General features: G+C 37.9%; 1 protein-coding gene and 1 pseudogene across 1 annotated transcript; one reads left to right on the top strand and one right to left on the bottom strand.

The window, feature by feature from the left end:
• Positions 1-298: 298 nt before the first annotated feature.
• Positions 299-5298, bottom strand: LOC133261004 (olfactory receptor 52E1-like; annotated as a pseudogene).
• A 16429-nt stretch (positions 5299-21727) lies between these two features.
• Positions 21728-23150, top strand: LOC133261003 (olfactory receptor 52E2-like). Its single transcript, XM_061439612.1, has one exon. The coding sequence runs from the start codon at positions 22194-22196 to the stop codon at positions 23148-23150; it is 957 nt and encodes a 318-aa protein (XP_061295596.1). The 5' UTR covers positions 21728-22193.
• The last annotated feature ends 1360 nt before the right edge of the window (positions 23151-24510 follow it).

Genomic DNA, 24510 nt, shown 5'->3' with positions numbered 1-24510 from the left:
CATTATTACATCTATGTTGTCATAGTCATTAAGGCAGGTATAGTACCAAGTAAGGCTCTTTGTCAAAATAATAAAATATTGTTTCAAAAATGGAGAATCATATGAGGTAAAAAGTAAGAGAAATTTAAAATCAACATGATTTATAATCACATCTTTGGCTTACAGTATAAAATTTACTACTAGATTTAGAAATTTCCATTTTTTGCCCCAGTTCTTCCTTCTTGACGAAATATACTTCATTCTCAAGCATATGCTTTAATACTTTCCTAGTCAGAGTCTCTTGGTGCTACCTTCTCTGTTATCTGTTCACCAAAATTTTCTTCAATTCACCCTCTTCTTGAATGACACTTCTCTAACTAGGCAGTTCTATTCTCTAGTTATTACATTTTATTAGCCTTTTCAAGTTATTCTCCTACAGTCTTTTGGAATCTATTATTAGTTGAATAGGCTCGTGTTGACCAAATTATCCTTATTATCTTTTCTCTTTGTCATTAAATAATTTTGCTTTTCTTGATGTCTTAAAGGTTCACATGGGGCTTCCCATGTGGCTCAGTGGTAAAGAGTCTGCCTGCTAATGCAGGAGATGCAATAGATGCTCAGTCCCTGAGCCAGGAAGACCCCCTGGAGAAGGAAATGGCAACCCACTCTAGTATTCTTGCCTGGGAAATCCCACGGGTAGAGGATCCTGGTGGGTGGCATCCAGGGGGTTGCAAAGAGTCAGATGCAACTGAGCACACACCACACAGGTTCACATGGGTAAATCTCATAGGCATCATGCTAACTGATAAGTCAGACACAAGAGAATACATGCTGTATGGTTCTATGTAAATGAAAATCTAGAGAAAGTAAAACTATGAGGGATCATGTTCAGGCATTCATATTTTCAAGTTCCCTAGGTAATCCACAGATGCAGCTAAAATTCAGCTTCAGATGTGCACAGAGAAATTAGTTGACCAATGGGGAAATATTTTAGTCAAGTACTTTACCATTCAAGCTAAAAATGGGAAGTGAATCAGCATTTATTAAGCATTTGCTAGGTTCCAAGCTCTTCATTTTGTATTTTATATACATAAAGACTTAACTCTTATAATATTTTCTAGGGTTAGTTATCATAAATATCCTATATTAAATAGTTCAACAAACTCATATTCAATGGGTTAGTGAGTCGAGGAGCTAGAAATGGAAGTTTTTTCCAGCTCTAAAACCATAATTTTCTTCTAATCTCATAGTAATTCCATATATAGATATACATTCTTAGCCGCTACACTATATCCAGTTATATTACACACTGATATGTAAGTGTGACAAGTGCTATGATAGAAGTATTAATACAAAATAGGCAATTAGCCAAGGCTATGGGGTTTAGAAAATCATAAAAGTGTTCCAGAAGGATAGGACATCAGGAACATTAGGTAGATAATTAAAAGTCAGTGTGGATTAGGTCAAGTCAATTGTGTGTGTGTGTGTGTGTTTATGTGTGTGCACATGCGTGCCCTTGGGTGTTGGATAAAGGGAAATGTCCAGTTTTGAGTTAGCCAATTCTACATTCAAGCATCTCACTTCCTAAAGATTATCTGATTTCCCCCCCTCTGGCAATGAACCATTTTGATTAATAATCAAATTTCCACTTTCCAGAATAATAGTTCTCAAGATTAAGGAGGCTTAAAGTCTCTTAAGAATACAGATTGCTCAGACCTACTCTAAAGCTATTAAGATTCAGAACTTCTGTCACATGTCTCATAAATAAAATCCTATTTTCTTTTGATAGATCATACTGAGTACTTATGATTCAGTGGTCCAAGCTTTGAGAAATACTGTTGTAGGAAACTGAGAATGAACACATAAAGGTCCTTCCGCTTAAAGGATGTAACATGATTTAAAATTCCTACCAAGAGTTATAGCTTTTCATTAGAATATAGAAACTTAGAAGATGTGTCCCTAAAAACTTATAAAAAATGCTAAATAATCAAAATCCATACTTTTCTTGAAAATGTCAGATGACTGAAATTAGAGAGCAACTAACCAACACAAAACCTCAGAGAAGATAGGCAGAGCCAAAGATGTATGAAACACAGGTCCATGCTTACCAGCCAAGATGCCATATGCCATACAAGCCTGTAAAAAAAGAACCGGTTCAAATTTTCAAGTGAACTCCTCACAACTAAGTGTAGACCCACTGAGAATATAAAATGGCTGAGGGCCATCTGTGTACGACACAAATGAGAATTTAGACCCACTCAGGTTTTCTCCCTAGAGCTCAGCCAGGTACTCTTGGAAAGCCTACTCTTGGAAAGTAGGACTAGAGGCCTGAGAAGACTTGCATCACGGAACAGACTTGGTAGATGGGAGTGGCATCTGCTGTAGGATGGGGACTATACCTCACCCAGTTCCTGTCCCCTAAGCATCAAGTGAAGATCCATTGCCTGTGAGGTAAAGGAGTAGAAACAGACTCTATAATCCCAGGCTGAAGCAGGTTCATCAGAAGTCTCCTGCAGCCCTGGGGGAGGGGCAGAATCACAGGGAAATCTGCACTTTCAGTATCCAGGAACACTACACCTGCCTGAGACAGGCTGAAACAGAAGACAGCCCCATCCTCCAGGTCCCACCAGCAGAATCACTGGGTTCAAGTAACAAAGCACTGTGCTCTGTTCCTGAGGGGGTGTGGAGAGCCTGGAGATTGGTCTTGTCTGTGCCACAGGAATAAAGGGGTGATCCAAAGCTGATACTGGGATAGACATTAGAAAAAACCTTCTCACCAGCCCTCAGCCTGAGTAAAAGGTAAAGTTAGAGAGATATGAATCCTGTGACTCATTCACTGAGGACATTCAAAGAAATCGCAGGAGGAAATGGATGGCCTTAGTAGTCCCTTACCAATTTAAAGATTTGAACCTGTAGTGAGCAACCTTCTAACACAGAAGTCTCCAGGCCTAAATAGCTACACTGGTGAGTTCTACCAGACTTATAAAGGTTAAATACCAGTTCTTCACGAATTAACCAAAACATACAAACAGACTGAATACTTTCCAAATCACTCAAGATAACAAATTAGGCTATACAACTAGAGTCCATGTCATAAGTAGAATAAGTGGATAATTAATTTTCTAGAACCACAGTAAGGTTCTAGAAAATCCAAAGCATAACTGTTTGTTTTTTAATAAACCCAAGTTCACGGTGTGATGTTAATTAATGCAAACTCCAATAATTTATGACATTATATTTTCCATTGCAATAAAAATAAGTGGAAAATTTTTCCTAAAGTGCCTTCTATAGAACAAGTGTCATAGTATGGTTGGAGGATAATTTCAAAATTTAAAATGAATAATTTATTAATTAAAAGCTCTGAGAGTCCTGCAGTAAAATATAGCTAAAAATTTAGTTTTATTGGCCAAGATTTACAAACATATTTTCCCTTGAATCTTTTCTACAAATAATGTCAGTAAAGCCATATAGAAATAGAAATAGTGAGTGATAGTGCATGGAATTAGAATTTCATCTTAAACACACACACACACACAAACTCAGGGGTAACACTGGACTTGAAATCTAAGGCTTCCAACATTCTATTAGGATAAAACTTTTCTATGGAGTGGCAGAATGGCAGAAAACACAGAGACAAACTGCTTAAAAAATAAGGGTTTCTTTGAAAAGAAGTATCAGCAAGCAAGACTCTGTAAGAACTCATCCATTAAACAAGCAACACAATACAGCTTAAAAAAAAAGAAAAGAGAAAAACTACATCTTTACAAAGAGTGTCAACTTTCCTCAGTTTTGTTCATGGAAAATCCTCATCTTCACACATAGCATATACACAGTGTCAATTTTATATCTTCTAACATTAACATGGCAAAGTCAAGAGCAGCATTCTTTTTAATAGGGGTTCCAGGCATATGGGAAGTGCTCCAGCATCTGTTATTTTAGAACTAGCAATGATCAGCGTAACTCATTTATTTTTGTTTAAATCAATATGTAAAGATCTTTTTTGTTTGCTTGTGTTATTTTGCAGTGGGGGCAGCATGGTTTAGTTTCAAACTGATGGTGACTATGGAATGTGATGTGTTTTGTTCAGTCATAGTAGAAGCAAAACAAAGTGTTGGTTTTCTTCCATGTGAAGAGGCTGAATTATTTTCAAACAATGGAAATTATAAAACACCTTTATTAATGCATTTGACATGATTCTAACTTTTTAATTTAGGTTTGTGAAGGAAGCTGACAGGTCTTCTCTAAGATAGGCCTCTATTGCTTCCAAATATTTCATTTTGACCATAGAGTGCCACTCCCTTCTTAGATTTGATTCTTTACCAGAGTTATGCTTTTTTCTTGGAAAATACTTTCAGCACATGCTCTCTAATCTGTTTAGTCCTGACACCATAGATTACAGGGTTGAGAGCAGGTGGAATGACTACATAGAAATTGGCCAGAAGGATGTGGATGTAGCATGGTATATTCTGGCCAAACCTGTGGATCATGAATGAAAAAAATGCAGGGGTGTAGAAAGCCAGCATGACACACACATGGGAACCACAGGTGCTGAGAGCTTTGAGCCGGGCATCATGGGAAGGAAGTTGAAATACCGCACGGAGGATCTGTACATAGGAGACGACAATGGCTACAATGTCAAACACCAAGATAGAGATAGTACATAAGCCATAGATGATACTGACCCTGATGCTGGCACAGGATAGGCGGGCAATACCCATGTGCTCACAGTAAGTGTGAGGTATGATTTGGTGCCCACAAAATGGTAACCTTAGAATGAGCGGAACAAAGGCAACGACAAAAGTCAGAGGTCTCAGGAGGACTGCCAATGCAATGATGGCTACCACCTTGTTTGTCAGCACCAGTGTTTAGTGAAGAGGGTTACAGATGGCCACATAGCGATCATAGGCCATGGCCACGAGCACAGCCGACTCCATGCCAGTGCATAGGTGAATGAAGAACATCTGGACAAGGCAGCCCTCAAAGGAGATTTCTCTCAGCTTGAACCAGAAGATGCCAAGCATCTTGGGGATGGTGGATGTGGACAGGCCCAGGTCAACAGATGACAGAATGGCCAGGAAGAAGAACATGGGCTGATGGAGACTACTTTCAGTCTGAATCACAGAAAGGATGCTAGTATTCCCAAGTACAGCTGTCAGATACACAACAAAGAAAGGAAAACCAATCCATATATGCATATGTTCCAGTCCAGATATCCCCAGAAGAAGGAAATAGGAGGGATGAAATAGTGTGGCATTGAGTGAGGCCATCATTTGGGGATCTTTTTGTAGTGAAATATTTCAGAGACCAAGATCTTCTCAGTCAGAGAACATGTCTCATCCTACAGAGAAAATGAAGAGATCAGTGAAACATCTACTACAACTGCTGGCTTTGTTGCATCATAGAGGCCTGAAAGTCTATGAAATTTAATGGTAAAATGTGGCCACAAGATTTTAATGTGCTTCATCAAATCCATTCATTCAAATGAATTTTATATTTTAGTTCAACAAACATTGCGTATCTACCATATCTGCACTGAGTTCTATGCTAAGACTGAATGCAAAAGATGAGTTAAACAAGGTATCTTTCCTGGTGGAACTTAAAATGTTATTGGTTGAAAGAGTCATACAAATAGGGCATTCAAATTAATAAAATAATTTAAGATAAGTTGTTCCCTTGCTACTTGGGTACACAAAATATTTCCTGAAAACTTCTTATTATTTTATAGAAAAACTAGTTGATTCATGACTATATATTTTATATACAAAGTAGGAATACATCTTAAACATAAGAAGAAATGTATGGTATGTGAATTATATCTCAAAAAAAGCTATCTTTTAGAAAATGACAGCCATTATTATTATGAATATACCACATTTCTGACTTAAGCATACACAATACACTATTAAAAGGAACTATAAATGTAACAAGAACTTTGTAAGACAGCTTTGGATCTGTGCTGGCCTTCCACTATTTAAGCCACCCAAAACCATTCCTCATGTCATAGTCATCTTCTGGTCTCTCCTTTCTTGTTATTTCTAACATCATAAAATAGCCTTTTATGAAGTTTTATCAATGAACCCATGGGAAACTTCATCTCTGGATGATCTTCTTAAACTGGGTCTGCTTAGTATGGCATGTATATTTCCCTCTTCATTTCTCTTCTGATTGCAGGCAAATGGAGCCTGCTATTTGTGTCTTCCATATATATACATACACACAAATGTTAATGTTCAGGTTTATAAAAGATCACAAAATAGTCAAGTAAAATGAGTTAATTTATACATGTCACTCTCTGAAATGAAATCTACCTTTCATTTTACTATACAAAGTTGTCACCATGATATATCACCTTAATAAGTCTGAGCACACTGTAATTGAGTTGTTTCTTTCTCTTTCACACTCACATACTCTGTCTCTCAATAGAGAGAGAGTTGGATAGACATATACATAAAAGGGACATATGCCTGTGCAAAACAGGGAGACACTGCATTAGACAGGTAAACTGTATTAGAACAATCTTTCAAGGCATGAAAGTGTGTGTGTGTGTGTGTGTGTGTGTGTGTGTGTGTGTGTGTGTTGAAAGGGCACATTGCTGTTTGAGCCTTGGACACATTGCATGAGAAATTCTGCAAAGGAGACTTTGATCCCAGATGGAGATAAAACTGTGAATTAAGATAATTAGTCAAAAGCAAGTAAATTATAAGATTGAGAAAAAATAAAAGGGATATGGAGAAAGAAATAAGAACTATGTAGGAAAAATACATATCAAGAAGGATGATGTTATAAGGAGTCATATTTATTTACTGAATTTTTTAAATTTTATCTTATATTCAATTATAGCTGATTAACAATCTTGTATTAAGGGATGGTATTTAAATTGAGGGGATTTGGGAAAGAAATGAAGTAGAATCCTATCATCAAATTTCTCTTCTGTGACTTGAGTTCAGCTAACTTAGAGCTTAGTGTCTGGGAAACAGCATAATATTTAGGTATAGATATTAGGAATTGAAGCCAAATGCTATTGCTCATTGTCATGTGAATTTAATTAAATAATCACTCTTCTTTTAGTCTGAAATTCCTCCCCTATGAAATGAGGTTAAAATGTTGATATCACTGGTTGTTGCAAGGTTTACATGGGTCATAATGTGTTCATCAAAAAATAGCTACAGTTACTGATTAACCTATTGATGAGAACGTGATAAATAGAGAGCTATAGTGAACTTGGTTCTGCATATCTCAACTTGTCAGGTAATTCTTACATCAGGGCAGACTTTAAATCCTGATACTAAATTCATTTGCATATAAATATTTTGATAGAGTTCATTATATTTATCATGAAGTACATCTGATTACCCTTATCCTTAGACATTTTCACAGATATATGCATTACATACTTGGAGATTGTCCTACTTGAAACGATTAGGACTATGTTCTAGTTGGAGAAAACTATCAAGTTGTTTGGTTATGTTTTACTAGGATGTAACTGGTGAGGGATCATTTCTGAATAGTTGAAGTTAAGTTCAATTATAGTTTTCACTCTGTGTTGAATATAATCTCAGGATGGGGGCATTTCTCCAACCTTCATATTGGTTTAGAAAGGGTTGATGGTGAGAAAGAAAACACAAAGAGAATTTTGATAGATAAGTAAATAGATTAAGAGTCAGGTTAGCAAAGAGCTCTAGTACACAGAAAGAATGTCCTAAGTATCAAAAGATATATGAGCTTCACACAGAGAATGTTTAATAATGTATTAGAAAAGTGAAAGCAGTAGTTGCTCAAGTGTACATAGAGGATTATACCAACACATTTTTATAGTCAGCTCCCTTATCCCCTCCCCTCAGTCAGAAAGCTTTGCCTGCTTCCCCCTATCCTACCACCTACCATTCTTTTTCTTGTGCTCAGCTGACCACAGAAAAAGATTTTTACTTCTAAAAACTAACTTACCTGAAGAGATTTCTAGAGAAGTTAACATCCTTTTGAACTCCCTTTGCTTAGGTGGGAGGTTTGATGGTTTGGTGATCACAGCCTCCAGAATGAGACTTTGGTTGTATTGGGAACACTCTAAGGTTGGGAGAGAGAAGAACAATAAAGCTCTGAGATCTGAAATAACTCCTTTTTTAGTGAAATAGAACATCACCAGAACATCACCACATCCTGATCCTGGACCCAGAATTTTGATTTTAGTATTGTTTATTTTCAAAGGAAAATTATTATTGTTTTTTTTTTTACCTTGTAAAATTGTTAAAAAATTTTCTCAACAGGGTTCTTGGGATTGGGTCTAAATTCTTAATCCTAACTCCTTGAGATGACTGGGGCTGATCCAGGCCACATGATATATAAAGCAATGGCTGCATAAATTTGAATCTCTCTTCTTAATATTGTATAGCTACCATTTTGATTCAATATTGGCCAATGCAGGAGACACAGAAGACGGGGCTTCAGTCCCTGTGTTGGGAAGATCCCCTGGAGGAGGAAATGACAGCCCACTCCAGTATTCTTGCCTGAAAAATCTCATGGACAAAGGAGCCTGGCAGGCTACAGTCATCAGTTCAGTTCAGTCATGTCCGACTCTTTGCAACCCCATGGACTGCAGCACGCCAGGCTTCCCTGTCCATCATCAACTTCTAGAGCTTGCTCAAACTCATGTCCATTGAGTCAGTGATGCCATCCAACCATCTCATCCTCTGTCATCCCCTTCTCCTCCTGCCTTCAATCTTTCCCAGAATCAGGGTCTTTTCCAATGAGTCAGTTCTTTGCATCAGGTGGCCGAAGTATTGGAGTTTCAGCTTTAGCATCAGTCCTTTCAATGAATATTCAGGACTGATTTCCTTTAGGAGTGACTGGTGTCATCTCCTTGGAGTCCAAGGGACTCTCAAGAGTTTTCTCCAACACCGCCGTTCAAAAGCATCAATTCTTCAGCGCTCAGCTTTCTTTATGGCCCAGCTCTCACATCTATACATGACTACTGGAAAAACCATAGTTTTGGCTAGACAGGCCTTTGTTGATAAAGTAATGTCTCTGCTTTTTAATATGCTGTCTAGGTTGGTCATAGCTTTTCTTCTTTTAATTTCATGGCTGCAGTCACCATCTGCAGTAATTTTGGAGCCCAAAAAAATAAAGTCTGTCATGGGCTACAGTCTATGAGTTTGCAAAGAGTCAGACATGCCTGAGTGACTGAGCACACATGCATGCACCTGGAGATAGCATCAGATCACACAGGTCAAAATCCATTCCTAAAAGGTTTTCCCCTGCCCTACTTCCAATACCAGTCACAAACCCAGTTATCATCCATGCTTCTGACAGACCAGCATACAGACCAGATCATAGGTTTATTGTAAACTCTAAACTCACTCTTTTGACTTCAATGGCAAGTTGCAAGTTAAAGTTATTACTTGTACATTTGACTGACTGGTTATAAATCAGAGATTGCCATGACCTCCTCCTTGTGTACTTGTGTACTAAGCCACTCCAGTTGTGTGCAGCTCTTTGCAACCTCATGAACTGTAGCCCACCAAGCTCCTCTGTCCATGGAATTTTCAAGCAAGAATACCGGGATGGGTTGTCATGACCTCCTCCTTGGGTCAAATTAATTTGCTAGAGCAGCTTACAGAATTCAGAGAAAAATTTTACTTAAGAGAACACGGTTTTACTCCCTATTTCTAGCACAGAGTCCCTAAAACCCTTGGAATGTAATGCCCTCTTTAGGCATACTAAACTTCCCTGGTGGCTCAGACGGTAAAGTATCTGCCTACAATGCCTACCATGTGGGAGACCCGGGTTCAATCCCTTGGTCCGGAAGATCTACTGAAGAAGGAAATGGCACCCCACTCCAGTGCTCTTGCCTGGAAAATCCCATGGATGGTGGAACCTGGTAGGCTACAGTCCGTGGGGTCACAAAGAGTCGGACACGACTGAGCGACTTCACTTCACTTCACTTCACTTAGGCATACTACTCTCCTCAAATTTCCACATCTTCACAAACCCAAAAGCTCTCCAAATCCCATCATTTGTGTTTTTACTGGAGCTTTATTACACAGATAATATTTGATTAAATCATTGACCGTTGGGGATTGAACTCAATCTCTAGCTCGTCTCCCCTCCCCAGATGGAATGTTGCAATCCTCTTAATTACAGGATTGTCTCTGCCAGCAACCATCTCCCCCACCCACACCCTCATTTTAGGTGAGGACCTAAAAGTCAGTCCATTAACATAAAAAAGACACTTTTGTGGCTCTTATCATTTAGGAAATTCCAAGAATTTTAAGTGCTCTGTGCCAGAAACAAGGACTGAGGCTGAATACTTCTTATTATAAATCTTCATATCACAATCCATGTACAAATTGCCTTATCCTTACAATCTCAATTAATTTCTATTGAGATATAATTGACCTAAAACATTGTGTTGGTTTAAGGTGTAGAACTGTATTCAATATACTTACATACTGTAATATGATTATTAATTAGTGTTGGTAATACTCTGTTACATCATACAATTATTATCTCTTTTTTGTGGTGAGAATATTTAAAAACTAATTTGTTAGAGATTTTAAAGTATGTATGCATGCATTCTAAGTTGCTTTAGTAGTGTTTGACTGTGCAAACCTATGAACTGCAGCCTTCCAGGCTTCTCTGTCCCTGGGGATTCTCCAGGCAAGAACCTATAGGGTAGGTCGCCATGCCCTCCCTCCAGGGGATCTTCCCAACCCAGAGATTGAATCTTCTTCTCTTATGTCTCCCATATTGGCAGGTGGGTTCTTTACCACTAACACCACCTGGGAAGCCCATTTTAAAGTATATAATACAGTATTATTGACTGTAGTCACTGTACAGTGCATTAGATCCCCAGAATTTATTCATCTTCTAACTACAAGTTTGTAACTTTGACCAACAACTCCTCAGTTCTCCCATCCTTAGTCCTTGATAACCACTGTTCTACTTTCTGTTTCTATGAATCCAACTCTTTTAGAGTCCCCCATATAAGTGATATCAAATGGTATTTGTCTTTCTCTGTCTGACTTATCTCTCGCTTAATGTCCTGATGGTGCATCCATGTTGTCAAAAATTACAGGATTTTTTCCTTTATTTTGGCTGAATAATATTTCATTGTGTATATACACAACATCTTCTTTATCCATTCTTAGTTGGCAATTAGTTCTTTTTTTTTTTTTTCATATCTCAACTCTTGTGAATATTGCTGCAAGAAACATGGGAAAGCAGCTATCTTTTTCAGTATCATGTTTTAATTTATTTTGGATATATACACCAACAAGATTCAAATGAAAGAATAGTCAACAGTTTCATATGTTGATGAGAGTTGTATTATGATGAGGTCAGGGGCATTTGTTTCGGTTTGGTGACTAGAGGTCATTTATCAACTTAACTAAGACTGCTTCAGTTTTAGCAGGATGTTGGGTAGGATAACAGATTAAAGAGAATAGGGATGAGCTGAGAAACATCAAATTATATGCTTTATTGTGCTGGTATAGTCCTTTTCACATTTATTTAGATAATTCCAGATGATCTACAATCCTCAGAGGGTGATATTATTCATTCACTTGTTTTCCAGTTATATAACCAGACATTTGTACACTTTCCCACTTGTAAGTTCTAAGATTTCAACTCTCACTTAGGAATTTCCACCTGTTTCACAGTGTTATAAGGTTCTGAACTAAGTGTCTAGTATGGGAACTTTCTGCTCTTCTCTTTGACTTCATTGGGGCTCAATTCCTTTTAGCAGTAATACCTTAATCTGCCAACACAATTGGATAGCCCCATAAAGTTAGAACTCTGTTCTTCTGAGTTGGACTATCAAAATACAGCTAGATCTCTGTCTTCCTTCTCTTTCTTAATACTTTCTGGGTTCCAACAACCGACTTAGGTAGTGCTCTTGCTGCAAATATTCTCACAGCTCTCCTCATTACTTCCCTTTATACTTAGCAAAAGATTTTCCCTCCAAATAATTGCCTCTTCTTCCCCTCTTTCTTCTAGGTTTTTGTTAGTGAGTTTATTTTGTGAAATACAAAAGTGGGGAGACAGTATGCATTCAGGTGTATTCAGGTAAAATTCAGATGAATTTGAAGAAGAGAACAAATGTATTCCTCAGAAGAATCTGGAAAAAGTTGTTTAGAAAAAATAGTTTGAGAGGAAAAGGGGACCATTTATAAATTATGTTCATCACTCTGATTCCTAGTTGTGATGGAAAGTCATCATAGCAAATAGTTGAGGCTAGATTTTGCACATACAATTAAAATGCTTCAGTGGGAGATGTAGACGCTGTACAAACAAAGGCTTGGATTCTAATTATAGCTGTTCTACAGTTTGCTCAATGGCATTTCTAAACCAGGTAAGGGCAAAATCAAGGGCCAAGCTGATTCAGCTCTCTCTGAGAGGTTTCTTCCTGGCTTGCAGATATCTGCCTCCTTGCTGTCCACATATGGCCTTTCCTCTTCTTGAAAATGAAAGTCCCTCAACCATTTCTGACTCTTTGTGACCCCATGGACTATGCGGTCCATGGAACTGTCCAGACCAGAATACCAGAGTGGGTAGCCATTCCCTTCTCCAGGGGATCTTTCCAACCTGGGAATTGAACCTAGCTCTCCCACATTGCAGGTGGATTCTTTACCAGCTGAACCACCAGGGAAGCCCAAGAATACTGGAGTGGGTAGCCTATCCCTTCTCCAGCAGATATTTCCAACCTAGGGATTGAACCTGGGTCTCTTGCATTGCAGGCAGATTCTTTACCATCTGAGCTGCCAGGGAAGCTCTTCTTATAAGACAAATAATCCCATCATGAGAGCCCCACCCTCATGACCTGCTCCAACCCTAATTACATTCCAAAAACCCCATCTGAAAATACTATCACATTGGGGGTTAGAGTTTCAACACTAAGTGTTGAAGTGTCTGTAAACTTTCAGTCCATAACAGTGCCCTGAACTTTCAGGATATTTGGTATGATCCTCAGTCTTAACCACTGCTGGCTGCAGAATTTGAGAAGCCCAGTGCAAAGTGGAGTTCCTGGGTTTGTTAGGAAGTTAGAATAGGAAAAAGGAGTCCAGAATGGAGGTGGCTAAAAGACAAAGAAGGCAAAAGCCCACAAAAATAGAAAGGAAGGTCCAAGGACCTAAGTGAGGACCTCAGGTCCTCCTGGCTAGCCCAATTTACATAGGGCAGGCCCAGGGGGAGGAGGAAAAGACATATAATAAGAGGAGCCAAAATTGAGAAGGAGGGACTTCTCGTCTCTTCTCTCCTCTTCTCTTCTCTTTTGGGCCAACCTGCCCTCATTCCTCGAGGATGTGTTTTCCTTTGCTTTTTAAATAAAACTGAGCTGTAACACTGCTCCATCTGTCACTTCAAATTTTTGCTGCCATGAGACAAAACTGAGGAAATTACACACTCCCCCACAGAGTCCTTGTTGAAAATGCAGGAGGGAAATAAAGAGCTTTGTTTTTCTTTGATAGTGTTGACTGAAAAAAAAAAAAAAAAAAGACATATGACCTAAAAGTAGAGAGTTCTTTCATTTGGTGGGAATGTTTAGGACTCTTGAGTCGAGGAGTCAGCATCCTAGTAACTCAGAAAACTGCTCCCAGAAGGCAGGAGGGGAAGTCAGGCTCTATGCTATTTTGCAACAGAAGGAGCAGGCAGTCTGAACATCAAAGATTGGTATTTAGCATTCTTTGTACGGGAAGATGCAAGCCTCTAGGCTCCTTTCATATGCACCTCAGTTATCTGGAGCCAATCATGTTTCCCTGTTCACCTTTTGACGTGGCAGATGGCTTTCTCTTGCATTCCCCCAGCTCCTCCGCAGTCATCTTTGGGTGGTGGCAGCAGATTCCGCTGGATCACAGTTTGTGGATCCCTCATTCACATTTGGAGGCCAGAAATTGCTGATGGTGGTGATGTTTCATATTTATTGGTAATGGCAGGAGATATTTTCATTTCACGATGATCTCTCTCTTTCAAACATTTATGGTGTTCTTTTTTTATCTTCTGTTGTTCTTTCTTTGGAGTGTGAGGATAACTGTTGGGTAAGAGAAAACTTGCACAGGAACACAGGGCCCCTGTCTTATGAAGTAGAGTACTGGTTACCAGTGTGGATAACTTCAGAATTTGAAGCAGGCCAAGGGCAAGAGAGAGCAGCAGCAGTCTCTGGGCCAGGGTAGGGTAACAAGTGGCAAAATATCATTCTTGGAAGATAGGAGTATAGCAGGTGTGAATGTATATGAGTCTGATACAATGGGTATAGCAGGTATGAAGGTATATGTCTGATTTCAAACCCTATCATCTGCCTCATTTTTACATAAGATTTCAATTCCAGAATATAAATTCAAAGATTGCTGTTGTTCAGTCACTCAGTCAGTGTCCAAATTTTTGGGATCCCATGGCCCATGATCTGCAGCACTCCAGGCCTCCCTGTCCTTCACTGTGTCCTGGGGAGTTTGCACAAACTCATGTCCATTGAGTCAGTGATGCCATCCAACCATCTCATCCTCTGTCACCCCCTTACCTCCTGCTCTCAATCTTTCCCAGCATCAGGATCTTTTCCAGTGAGTCGATTCTTCTTATCTAGTGGCCAAAGTATTGGAGCTTTAGCTTCAGCATCGGTCCTTCCAATGAATTTTCAGGATTGATTTCCTTTAGGATTGACTGGTTAGAACTCTACTGTCCAAGGGACTCTCAAGAGTCTTCTCCAGCACCAGAGTTCGAAAGCATCAATTTTTGGCTCTTAGTCTTCTTTATGGTCCAACTCTCACATCTGTACATCACTGCTGGAAAAACCACAGCTTTAACTAGATGGCCCTTTGTTGGCAAAATGATGTCTCTGCTTTTTAATACGCTATCTAGGTTTGTCATAGCTTTCCTTCCAAGGAGTTAGTTTCTTTTAATTTCTTGGTGGCAGTCACTGTCTACAGTGATTTTGGAACCCTAGAAAATAAAGTCTGTCACTCTTCCCAAATTCAAAGATAAAAGTGTTTTAAAAACTCAAGCACAGCAAATTATTAACCCCACATATTGGACCTTCTTTTAAAAACAAGATCTTAAGTACTGTGGGTATTGGTCAGATCAGATCAGTCGCTCAGTCGTGTCCAACTCTTTGCGACCCATGAATCGCAGCACGCCAGGCCTCTCTGTCCATCACCAACTCCCGGAGTTCACTCAGACTCACGTCCAGCGAGTCAGTGATGCCATCCAGCCATCTCATCCTCTGTCGTCCCCTTCTCCTCCTGCCCCCAATCCCTCCCAGCATCAGAGTCTTTTCCAATGAGTCAACTCTTCGCATGAGGTGGCCAAAGTACTGGAGTTTCAGTTTTAGCATCATTCCCTCCAATGAAATCCCAGGGCTGATCTCCTTCAGAATGCACTAGTTGGATCTCCTTGCAGTCCAAGGGACTCTCAAGAGTCTTCTCCAACACCACAGTTCAAAAGCATCGATTCTTTGGTGCTCAGCTTTCTTCACAGTCCAACTCTCACACCCATACATGACCAATGGAAAAACCATAGCCTTGACTCGATGAACCTTTGTTGGCAAAGTAATGTCTCTGCTTTTGAATATGCTATCTAGGTTGGGTATTGCTCAAATACCCACAAAAAATTTATTGGCATTACATAGCCTCTGCAAGTCCAATTAGTGTAATATATTATTTAGGTGCTATTTCTGGGAAAAAAATAAGGCAAAAGGACTGTGTAAGTCAATAAACGCACTAATAATGTTTTCATTTTTTTATATAATAATTAGACTTAGTTGAAACATCTAAAACACATTATGAACATCTGCTTAAAATTACTGATATATTTGAAAAATTCATTAAAATTTTATTAATTCTACCTATTGAATATAACTAAAAATTTGATTGCAGCGTTAAAGTCAATAAGACCAAGAGTCTCAGGTGGTGCTAGTTGTAAAGAACCTGCCTGCCAAGGCAGGAGATACAAGAGATGCATATTCAATCCCTGGGTCGGGAAGATCCCCTGCAGAAGGAAATGGCAACCCACTCCAGTATTCTTGCCTGGAGAATTCCATGGACAGAGGAGCCTGGCAGGATTCATTCCAAGGAGTCGCAAAGAGTTGGACACGACTAAAGCGCCTTACCAAGCAAGCAAGCAAAGTCAGTAAAAAAAAATTGGAGTAAATTATTAGATTTGAGATTAGCTATGAATGAAAAGTGAGTTGCTATAGTAAAACATAAGAACAATTGAAAAAGAAGTAAAATAAAATGAAGAGGTTAAATAATAGATCCAATATCACTTTTGATTGGTAAACATATAAATAAATAAATAGTAGAACAGAAGTGTTTTGACGTGAGAGTCATTGTTTTTGAACACAGAATTGTACTATCTCCTTAAATGAAGATCTGAGATGGTAAGAGAATGAGCTCCATTTATTATTGTATGATGTAAGATGGAGCAGGTTAATGAAAGGTTAATGGAGATTCACAACGTAATCAAGAAACCTCACTTTTTTCTGTCTTCTTTTTCTTAGTAATCATGGCTTTCTAATCATGACTCAGGGCCAGATTAGAAACTAGAATCCTCAGAGACCTTATGTCCTTTTACAAAACTGGCTCTGGGAGATTTCCTCATGAAAATCTCCTCATAAAGACTGAGCAGACTGAGACAAAACAGACAGAATTTGATCCTGGTGTTCAGTCTGGTGAGTTTGTTTATTTTAACTTTTTGTTTAATATTGAAGTATAGCTGGTTAACAATGTTGTGATAGTTTTAGTTACTGAGTCTTCTCTGTCCCCCAACTCAGACTGCATCTATAGGACACATAGTGATAGGCGAAAGGAAAGAAGAATGGAAGAGAAAGAAAAGAGATATGGGATAAGTTTTGAGGAAAGGAGACAAATGATGGAGTTTAGGGAAAGACTATTATCACATTTAGGAAGGACCATATAATCCTAGGCATTTATTTGGATTTCAGCCTAAATCTATTCAGCATACATTTCAGACAAAAAAAAAAAAAAAAATGTCTGCCTGATATCTAAAGAAAGGTCGATAGCTAGTATCTTTGGAATACAGTTCAACGTGTTTTGAAAGAATTATATGTTCTAAATAATTTTAAGGATTTATTTACACTTCTTATTTTCTACATGAATAAACTGAGGTACAGAGATATTAAAGTTCTTGTGCAGACCCGCACAGCTAATAAGTAATACTTCTTACTTTCTCTCAGCTCTAGAGTGAATACATCATGAAGCTGGCTTTTAACACACACAATCTTAATGAGAGCTCATGCTCTTATACACTGGAAAGTACTGTACTATAGAAAATATATATGGCTTAAATCATCCCAGTTAGGATGGAGACAAGGTACTATATTTAATGACATTTTTAGAAATAGAATCAAGTGTTGATCTTTTTTGCACAGGTGGAGAAGGGAAAAGAGCAATGCTCATATTTCTGGATGGGCTAAATCACTGAATAGTAATACCATTTACTGAGGCTGATAACAGCACAATTAAGGTGAAGTTAGAGTTTTGTAGAAGCAGGATTGGGGACTAAATTATAGAAATATTCTGTTTGTAATATTTTTGCATGTGAAGGTAGTTACTCAGGAATTTAGTTATATGAATCTGAATTTGTCACAGTCTTAAGGACTAGTGATATTTATTTAGTAATCTTTATTATAAAGAAAGTTTTTAAAGCAATGGATGTGGATAAGATTATTTAGAAATATTAAATTAAATGAGAAATAACAGGAGCTAAAGCTGATGGTTAAGAATCACCAATATTTACTAAATAATCAGAGGAACAAACATCTTTAAAGGAAAACATGAAGATAAAATAGAAATAAAATATGAAATGTTCTATATCACAGGACTTATCTTTCTAGAGCTTACAAAAATGCATTTATAGAATTGCCTCACACAATGATGACAATTACTGGGAAGCATTTGATCTTGCTATTGAGAGATGCTATGTATGTACGACTAAGGATGTCTTATAATTCTGAGAAACTCTATTCCATTTTATTTTAATACAATATGGTCTGTCCTTGGAGTTCTCCAGGCAAGAATACTGTACTGGTTGCCATTCCCTTCTCTGGAGATCTTCCTGGTCCAGGGGTCAAACCTGGGTCTCCTGAATCGCAGGCAGATTCTTTACCATCTGAGCTACCAGGAAAGCCCTTTAAGAGTAGATTACATGATTGAATTCAAATATTGATGTAGAACTTGTTTCCCTATTTGTGGAATAGCTTTATGAATTTTTAGAAATTCATTTCCTTTGAATATCCTTGTTTTTCAGTACTGCATCAGATTATATCCAGTTGATCTTTGAATTTTGTAACTCTGCTGCTGCTGCTGCTAAGTCGCTTCAGTTGTGTCCGACTCTGTGTGACCCCATAGACGGCAGCCCACCAGGCTCCCCCATCCCTGGGATTCTCCAGGCAAGAACACTGGAGTGGGTTGCCATTTCCTTCTTCAATGCATGAAAGTGAAAAGTGAAAGTGAAGTCACTGAGTCTTGTGCGACTCTTAGCGACCCCATGGACTGCGGCCCACCAGGCTCCTCCATCCATGGGATTTTCCAGGCAAGAGTGCTGGAGTGGGGTGCCATTGCCTTTGTACTTTTATTTTTTTTCAATGATAAATACTATAGTACTACATGATCCCAGGTTGGTTAAATCAGAGAATGTGAAATTGCAAAAATGGAAGGTAACAATAAAGTTACATGTTATTTTTTATTGCAAGGAAAATTGGTACCACAACCCCCAAATTGTTCAAGGGTCAACTGCATAACATTTTATTCATGATTGCACAAACCTCAAATTTGAAATGTTTCAGGACAGTTTCCAACACAGAACACATCGAATAATGTGTATTTAATGAATAACACATAACATACATGAAACTATTAACAAGATTAGAGCACAAATTATATCTAGCCTAGGATGTCTTTATGACCATGAATCATTTTAATATTGATTTTTAACTTTATGAAATATACTGTACTAAGTTATGTCAGGTATATAAAAATAAATGACATATTTTGTCAGCACTAAAGAATTCATACTTTGTAAATATTTTGCTGAACTTTCATATCCATAAACAAGGTACACATCATAAAAGCATGGCTCAATATTTTACAAAGTGATTACATTTGTATAGCCAGTACATAAGTAAATAAACAGACATTATCAACACCCTGGGTGTCCCACTCATACTGACTACCAGTATTCCACAAAGTAACAATTATCCTGACTTCTTAGGATCTAGAATAGTTTTTACTATTTTTAATTTTTATATAAATAGCCAATTTCTTTCTCTCAGCATCATTTGGTAATATATATACATGTTAGGACATGCAGTTGTAGATTGTTCATATGTACAGTATTTCACTACATACACTATTAGCCTACAATGTTTAAGGACACAGGAGAAAAGGATATTTACCCTGTATGAGGTCATTCACCATTACCTTGAGTATATATCTCAATTATGTCTTGAAGGGAGTTTTTAAAATTTGTTTGATGGAACTTTCCATTACTGTTTATGTGCTTTTTTCCATCAGAGGCTTGGACATAATACTGATATTTTTACCAATTTAAATCCAAGGGAGTCAAGGAGAAAATATCAGGGTGTTCTCATGGTAACATCAAATGGATAGAATACCTATGGGCAGGAATGAAAGTTTAAGATGGTTTAAACGTAAGATTAAGAGAAGGCAATGGCACCCCACTCCAGTACTCTTGCCTGGAAAATCCCATGGACGGAGGAGCCTGGTAGGCTGCAGTCCATGAGGTCGCTAAGTGTCGAACACGACTGAGCGACTTCACTTTCACTTTTCACTTTCAGGCATTGGAGAAGGAAATGGCAACCTACTCCAGTGTTCTTGCCTAGAGAATCTCAAAGATTGAAGGAGGGAGGAGAAGGGATGAGAATGAGAATGAGATGGTTGGATGGCATCACCGACTCAATGGACATGAGTTTGAGGAAACTCTGGGAGTTGGTGATGGACAGGGAGGCCTGGTGTGCTGCAGTCCATGGGGTTGCAGAGAGTCGGACATGACTGAGCAACTGAACTGACTGACTGAAGCAAAACTATTTAATGTCCACAGGAACATTAAAGTTTATATAGCTGACAAGACAGATCTTACTCCTTTCTGTATATTCTTTGTTTCTACTCTAATTTGTGTGTGTGTGTTTGTGTGTGTGTATTCCTTGTCTATATGTGTCTTCCACTTGGTTTAATCATACCACTTTCTGACTACTTCCCTGATATTTACCTTCTGTACCACCATAGGGTGTGATTATATATGTCCAGGGAGATATAATTTTCACTTAAATTATTATCAATCAAATAATATAGTATTATTTGATTATTATATAATACTATATTATATAATATAATTATAATACTATAATATAATACTATATTATTTGAAATATTATAGTATTTTTTCAATATAGTATTATTTGAAATAATATAGTATTATAGGAATAATATAGTATTATTCCTTCCTTCTTAGAAAAGCCAGAGAAGTAGCTTATTTTTACCCTTTAGCCATCAAATCTACCCTTTAGTACTCAAAGTAAACTTTCATTAGCTTTTAAACTGTTGCATATTTGTATACTGGATAAGAAAGGAAAATGTTTTGATTTTTTGCTCACCCATGGGATTCACAGAACAACTCGCCTCCATAAATGAATTCTACTTTCACTCCTCCTGCCATTCATTGCCATACCCTTTGAAAGTACTTACAAGTCTGTCATAATGACATAACCCCAGGGAAATAGCCTTTATTTCTGTCACTACTGCCACAGAGTGCCTCCTTCTGCTAACTTTGCTTCTCTTCAGGTTTACCATTCATACTCAACTGCTTCTTCCAATCATGTTTATTACACTATTTTTTCCCCTCTTTATATCAGCACCTAGATAATATCCTGACTTACTTACTGAAAATGTGGTCGTAATTAGTATTGCTGCCATGGAATCTTCAAATACTCAGAAGAGCGACTTTTCACTACAGAATACTTAAACACATGAATGCATAGATGCTTTGGAAATCTCCTATCAAATGTTATAAGCAAGCTGCATGAAGATGTAAAGAAAGATATAGGGAACCTTGAAAATGATTGGATTGTCATGTGCCTAATTTAACAATATTCCTAATTTTTTGTCTCTCTCATTTTTGATTGGCATTTTGACATATAGTTTAAAATTGTAACTGACTCAGCTGTAAATGAGAAATACTAACATATTTTATTCAGGTAGATGTTGTGAGTTTTAAAAATGTGTATTTGTATAATATGTGTGGAATATTATATGTTTGTGTGCAGTAAAACATAGATAAGGCATAGCTTTTATTTCTATTTTTCTTCCATTTTCTTTCACTACTTTTCTTTCTAGCTTAATCTCCCAGATGTTCCTTTGAAAACATTTTAAACTTATCATAAATCTTTTAAACACATTGAATTTTAGACAACTTACATGTAAAATGTGCTCTTCTTCAAAGGTGTTTTTTAAAAATATTAAGTGTAATTTTTGCAGAGTCTTACAAATAGTAGGAGCACCTCAATAATTGGTAGTTGATATTGCTATTTTCACTATTATCCTTACCTTATTTTATAATATTCATGACTAAATACTAATGAATGAATCCATTTAATTTTTAAAGTAATTTTTAATATTTTGTTATAAATTTTGATGAATCCACATGCTTTTTGAAATGTTATTATCCATCCTGTGTATTAAGCCTTGTGTTGCCATTCAATCAAGTGGAATTCATGTCCATAACTGTATTTAGTGGAGAAGGCAATGGCATCCCACTCCATTACTCTTGCCTGGAAAATCCCATGGATGGAGGAGCCTGGTAGGCTGCAGTCCATGGGGATGCTAAGTTGGAAATGACTGAGCAACTTCACTTTCACCTTTCGCTTTCATGCATTGGAGAAGGAAATGGCAACCCACTCCAGTGTTCTTGCCTGGAGAATCCCAGGGTCAGGGGAGCCTGGTGGACTGCCGTCTATGGGGTAGCACAGAGTCAGACACGACTGAATTGACTTAGCATAGCATAACTGTATTTAGAGATTGCAGAATTTTTAAATGGTCAAAATGAGGGTTGTCTGTTGGTGATGACTGTGATAATGAGAGAAGGTAGCTAATGAAGTATTCTTATACTACCTTTAGGTCGTCAAAGCTACAGAAAACTATCTGGTGGCCTATAGACTGTGTGAGTCTACAGTTCTGAAGACATATGCATTGTCCAGCAGGATGTCCCCTCCCAATGATACCCAGTTTCACCCCTCCTTCTTCTTGTTGCTGGGAATCCCAGGACTGGAAACACTCCACATCTGGATTGGCTTCCCCTTCTGTGCTGTGTACCTGACAGCACTGATAGGGAATTTCACTATCCTATTTGTGATCCAGGCTGAGAGCAGTCTACACCAGCCTATGTTCTACTTCCTGGCCATGTTGGCTACCATTGACTTGGGTCTCTCCACAGCTACCATCCCTAAGATGCTTGGGATCTTCTGGTTTTGTCTCAAGGAGATCCTCTTTGAAGCATGTCTCTCCCAGATGTTTTTCATTCACAGCTTCACACTTATGGAGTCAGCAGTCCTCTTGGCAATGGCTTTTGACCGCTATGTAGCCATCTGCAACCCCCTCCAATATAGCAGCATCCTCACCAACAGGGTTGTTTCTGAGATTGGCCTTGCTGTTTTAGGGAGGGCATTTATTTTTGTGATTCCATTTGTATTTCTCATTTTGCGATTACCATTCTGTGGGAGTTATGTCATCCCTCATACATATTGTGAACACATGGGTCTTGCTCGCCTATCTTGTGCCAGTATCAAGATCAATATTATTTATGGCTTATGTGCAATTTGTAATCTAGTGTTTGACATCATAGCCATTGCCCTTTCTTATGTTCAGATACTCCGTGCTGTTTTTCGTCTTCCTTCCCATGAAGCCAGACTCAAGTCCCTCAGCACCTGTGGTTCTCACGTTTTTGTGATTCTTGCTTTCTATACACCAGCCCTCTTTTCCTTCATGACACATCGCTTTGGACAAAATGTTCCCCGCTATATCCATATACTCCTGGCCAATCTTTATGTCATAGTACCTCCAGTGCTCAACCCTGTCATATATGGAGTCAGAACTAAGCAGATCTATGACCATGTAAAGAAAATATTAAAACTGAAACAAAGAAAAAAGAATGACATCTAAATCTTATGAAGCTAAATATGCAATTTCATGAGATGTAGAAAAATAATTTTTTCATAAAAATTATGCTAAATATGCATCTATATTGGGTCTCTTTTGTAAATATTTAACTGCCATGAAATTAAAAGATGCTTGTTTCTTGGAAGAAAAGCTATGACCAATCTAGACAACATACTAAAAAGCAGAGAAGTTACTTTGCCTATAAAGGTCCATCTAGTCAAAGCTATGGTTTTTCCAGGAATCATGTATGGATGAGAGAGCTGGACTATAAAGAAAGCTGAGCACAGAAGAATTGATGCTTTTGAACTGTGGTGTTGGAGAGGACTCTTGAGAGTCCCTTGTACAGGGAGGAGATCAAACCAGTCAATCCTAAAGGAAATCAGACCTGAATATTCACTGAAAGAACTGATGCTGAAGCTGAAGCTCCAATTTTTTGGCCACCTGATGTGAAGAACTGACTCTTTGGAAAAGACCCTGATGCTGGGAAGATTGAGGGCAGGAGGAGAAGGGGATGACAGAGTATAAGATGGTTGGATGGCACCACTGACTCGATGAACATGCGTTTGAGTAAGCTCCAGGCATTGGTGATGGACAGGGAAGCCTGGCATGCTACAGTCCATGGGGTCACAAAGAGTTGGACACGACTGAGTGACTGAACTAAACTGAACTGAATTGCATTTAATTTCCATCAGCTCTTCAGACCACTTATCAGCATTCAGTGCTGCATATTCTTTGTCCCTTGTAGTTGCATCAAGTAGATTATATAATTTTTCTTTATTTTTCTCAATATCTGGTTAATATGTTTATGTCAGAAGTTTTTAATGTATCCATTTTTGGTGGGCCATTTGGTGTTTTACTGAGCTTCTTTCTTCTCTCAATATAATTATAATCACTTTGCGTGTCTATTTTCATAACTACCGGGACTAAAATGGTGACTGTGTCACTTTCTATGACTGTGGAACTTGTAGAGTTTAAAATTAGTCATAAAAACTCATTTAGTCATCCTTTTTCTTTCAGCCTTTTAATATCTTGATAATTGTTTCATTTTTCACACATGAAACAATTTATATTTAAACCAGTCTGGCAATTTTAGTATCTTAAGTATGCTACTATTTCAAGCACATTTGACACAATTACAGCTATTTGTTTTGTTAAATTATTATCTTATGTTTGCTATTATTACTTCAACCTGAACTATAAATCTTTCACAGCAAAACTTTTGCTCTCTGAATTATGTTTATTACTATCGTAAGTCTCATTTGCATTTATTTTGTAAATAACTTTAAAATTACTTTAGCCATTGCCCTACAAATGCCCAAATAACTTATCAAATCTTAATATAAATGAATAATCTTATCACTTT

The sequence above is a fragment of the Bos javanicus genome, chromosome 15 (genome assembly GCF_032452875.1).
Source record: "Bos javanicus breed banteng chromosome 15, ARS-OSU_banteng_1.0, whole genome shotgun sequence".
Lineage (NCBI taxonomy): Eukaryota > Metazoa > Chordata > Mammalia > Artiodactyla > Bovidae > Bos > Bos javanicus.
The sequence above is the reverse complement of the archived record's forward strand: the minus strand, read 5'-3'. Positions and strand labels throughout refer to the sequence as shown.

Coding starts and splice junctions, on each gene's coding strand:
- LOC133261003 (XM_061439612.1), top strand. CDS start 22,194: ATGTCCCCTCCCAATGATACCCAGTTTCACCCCTCCTTCTTCTTGTTG.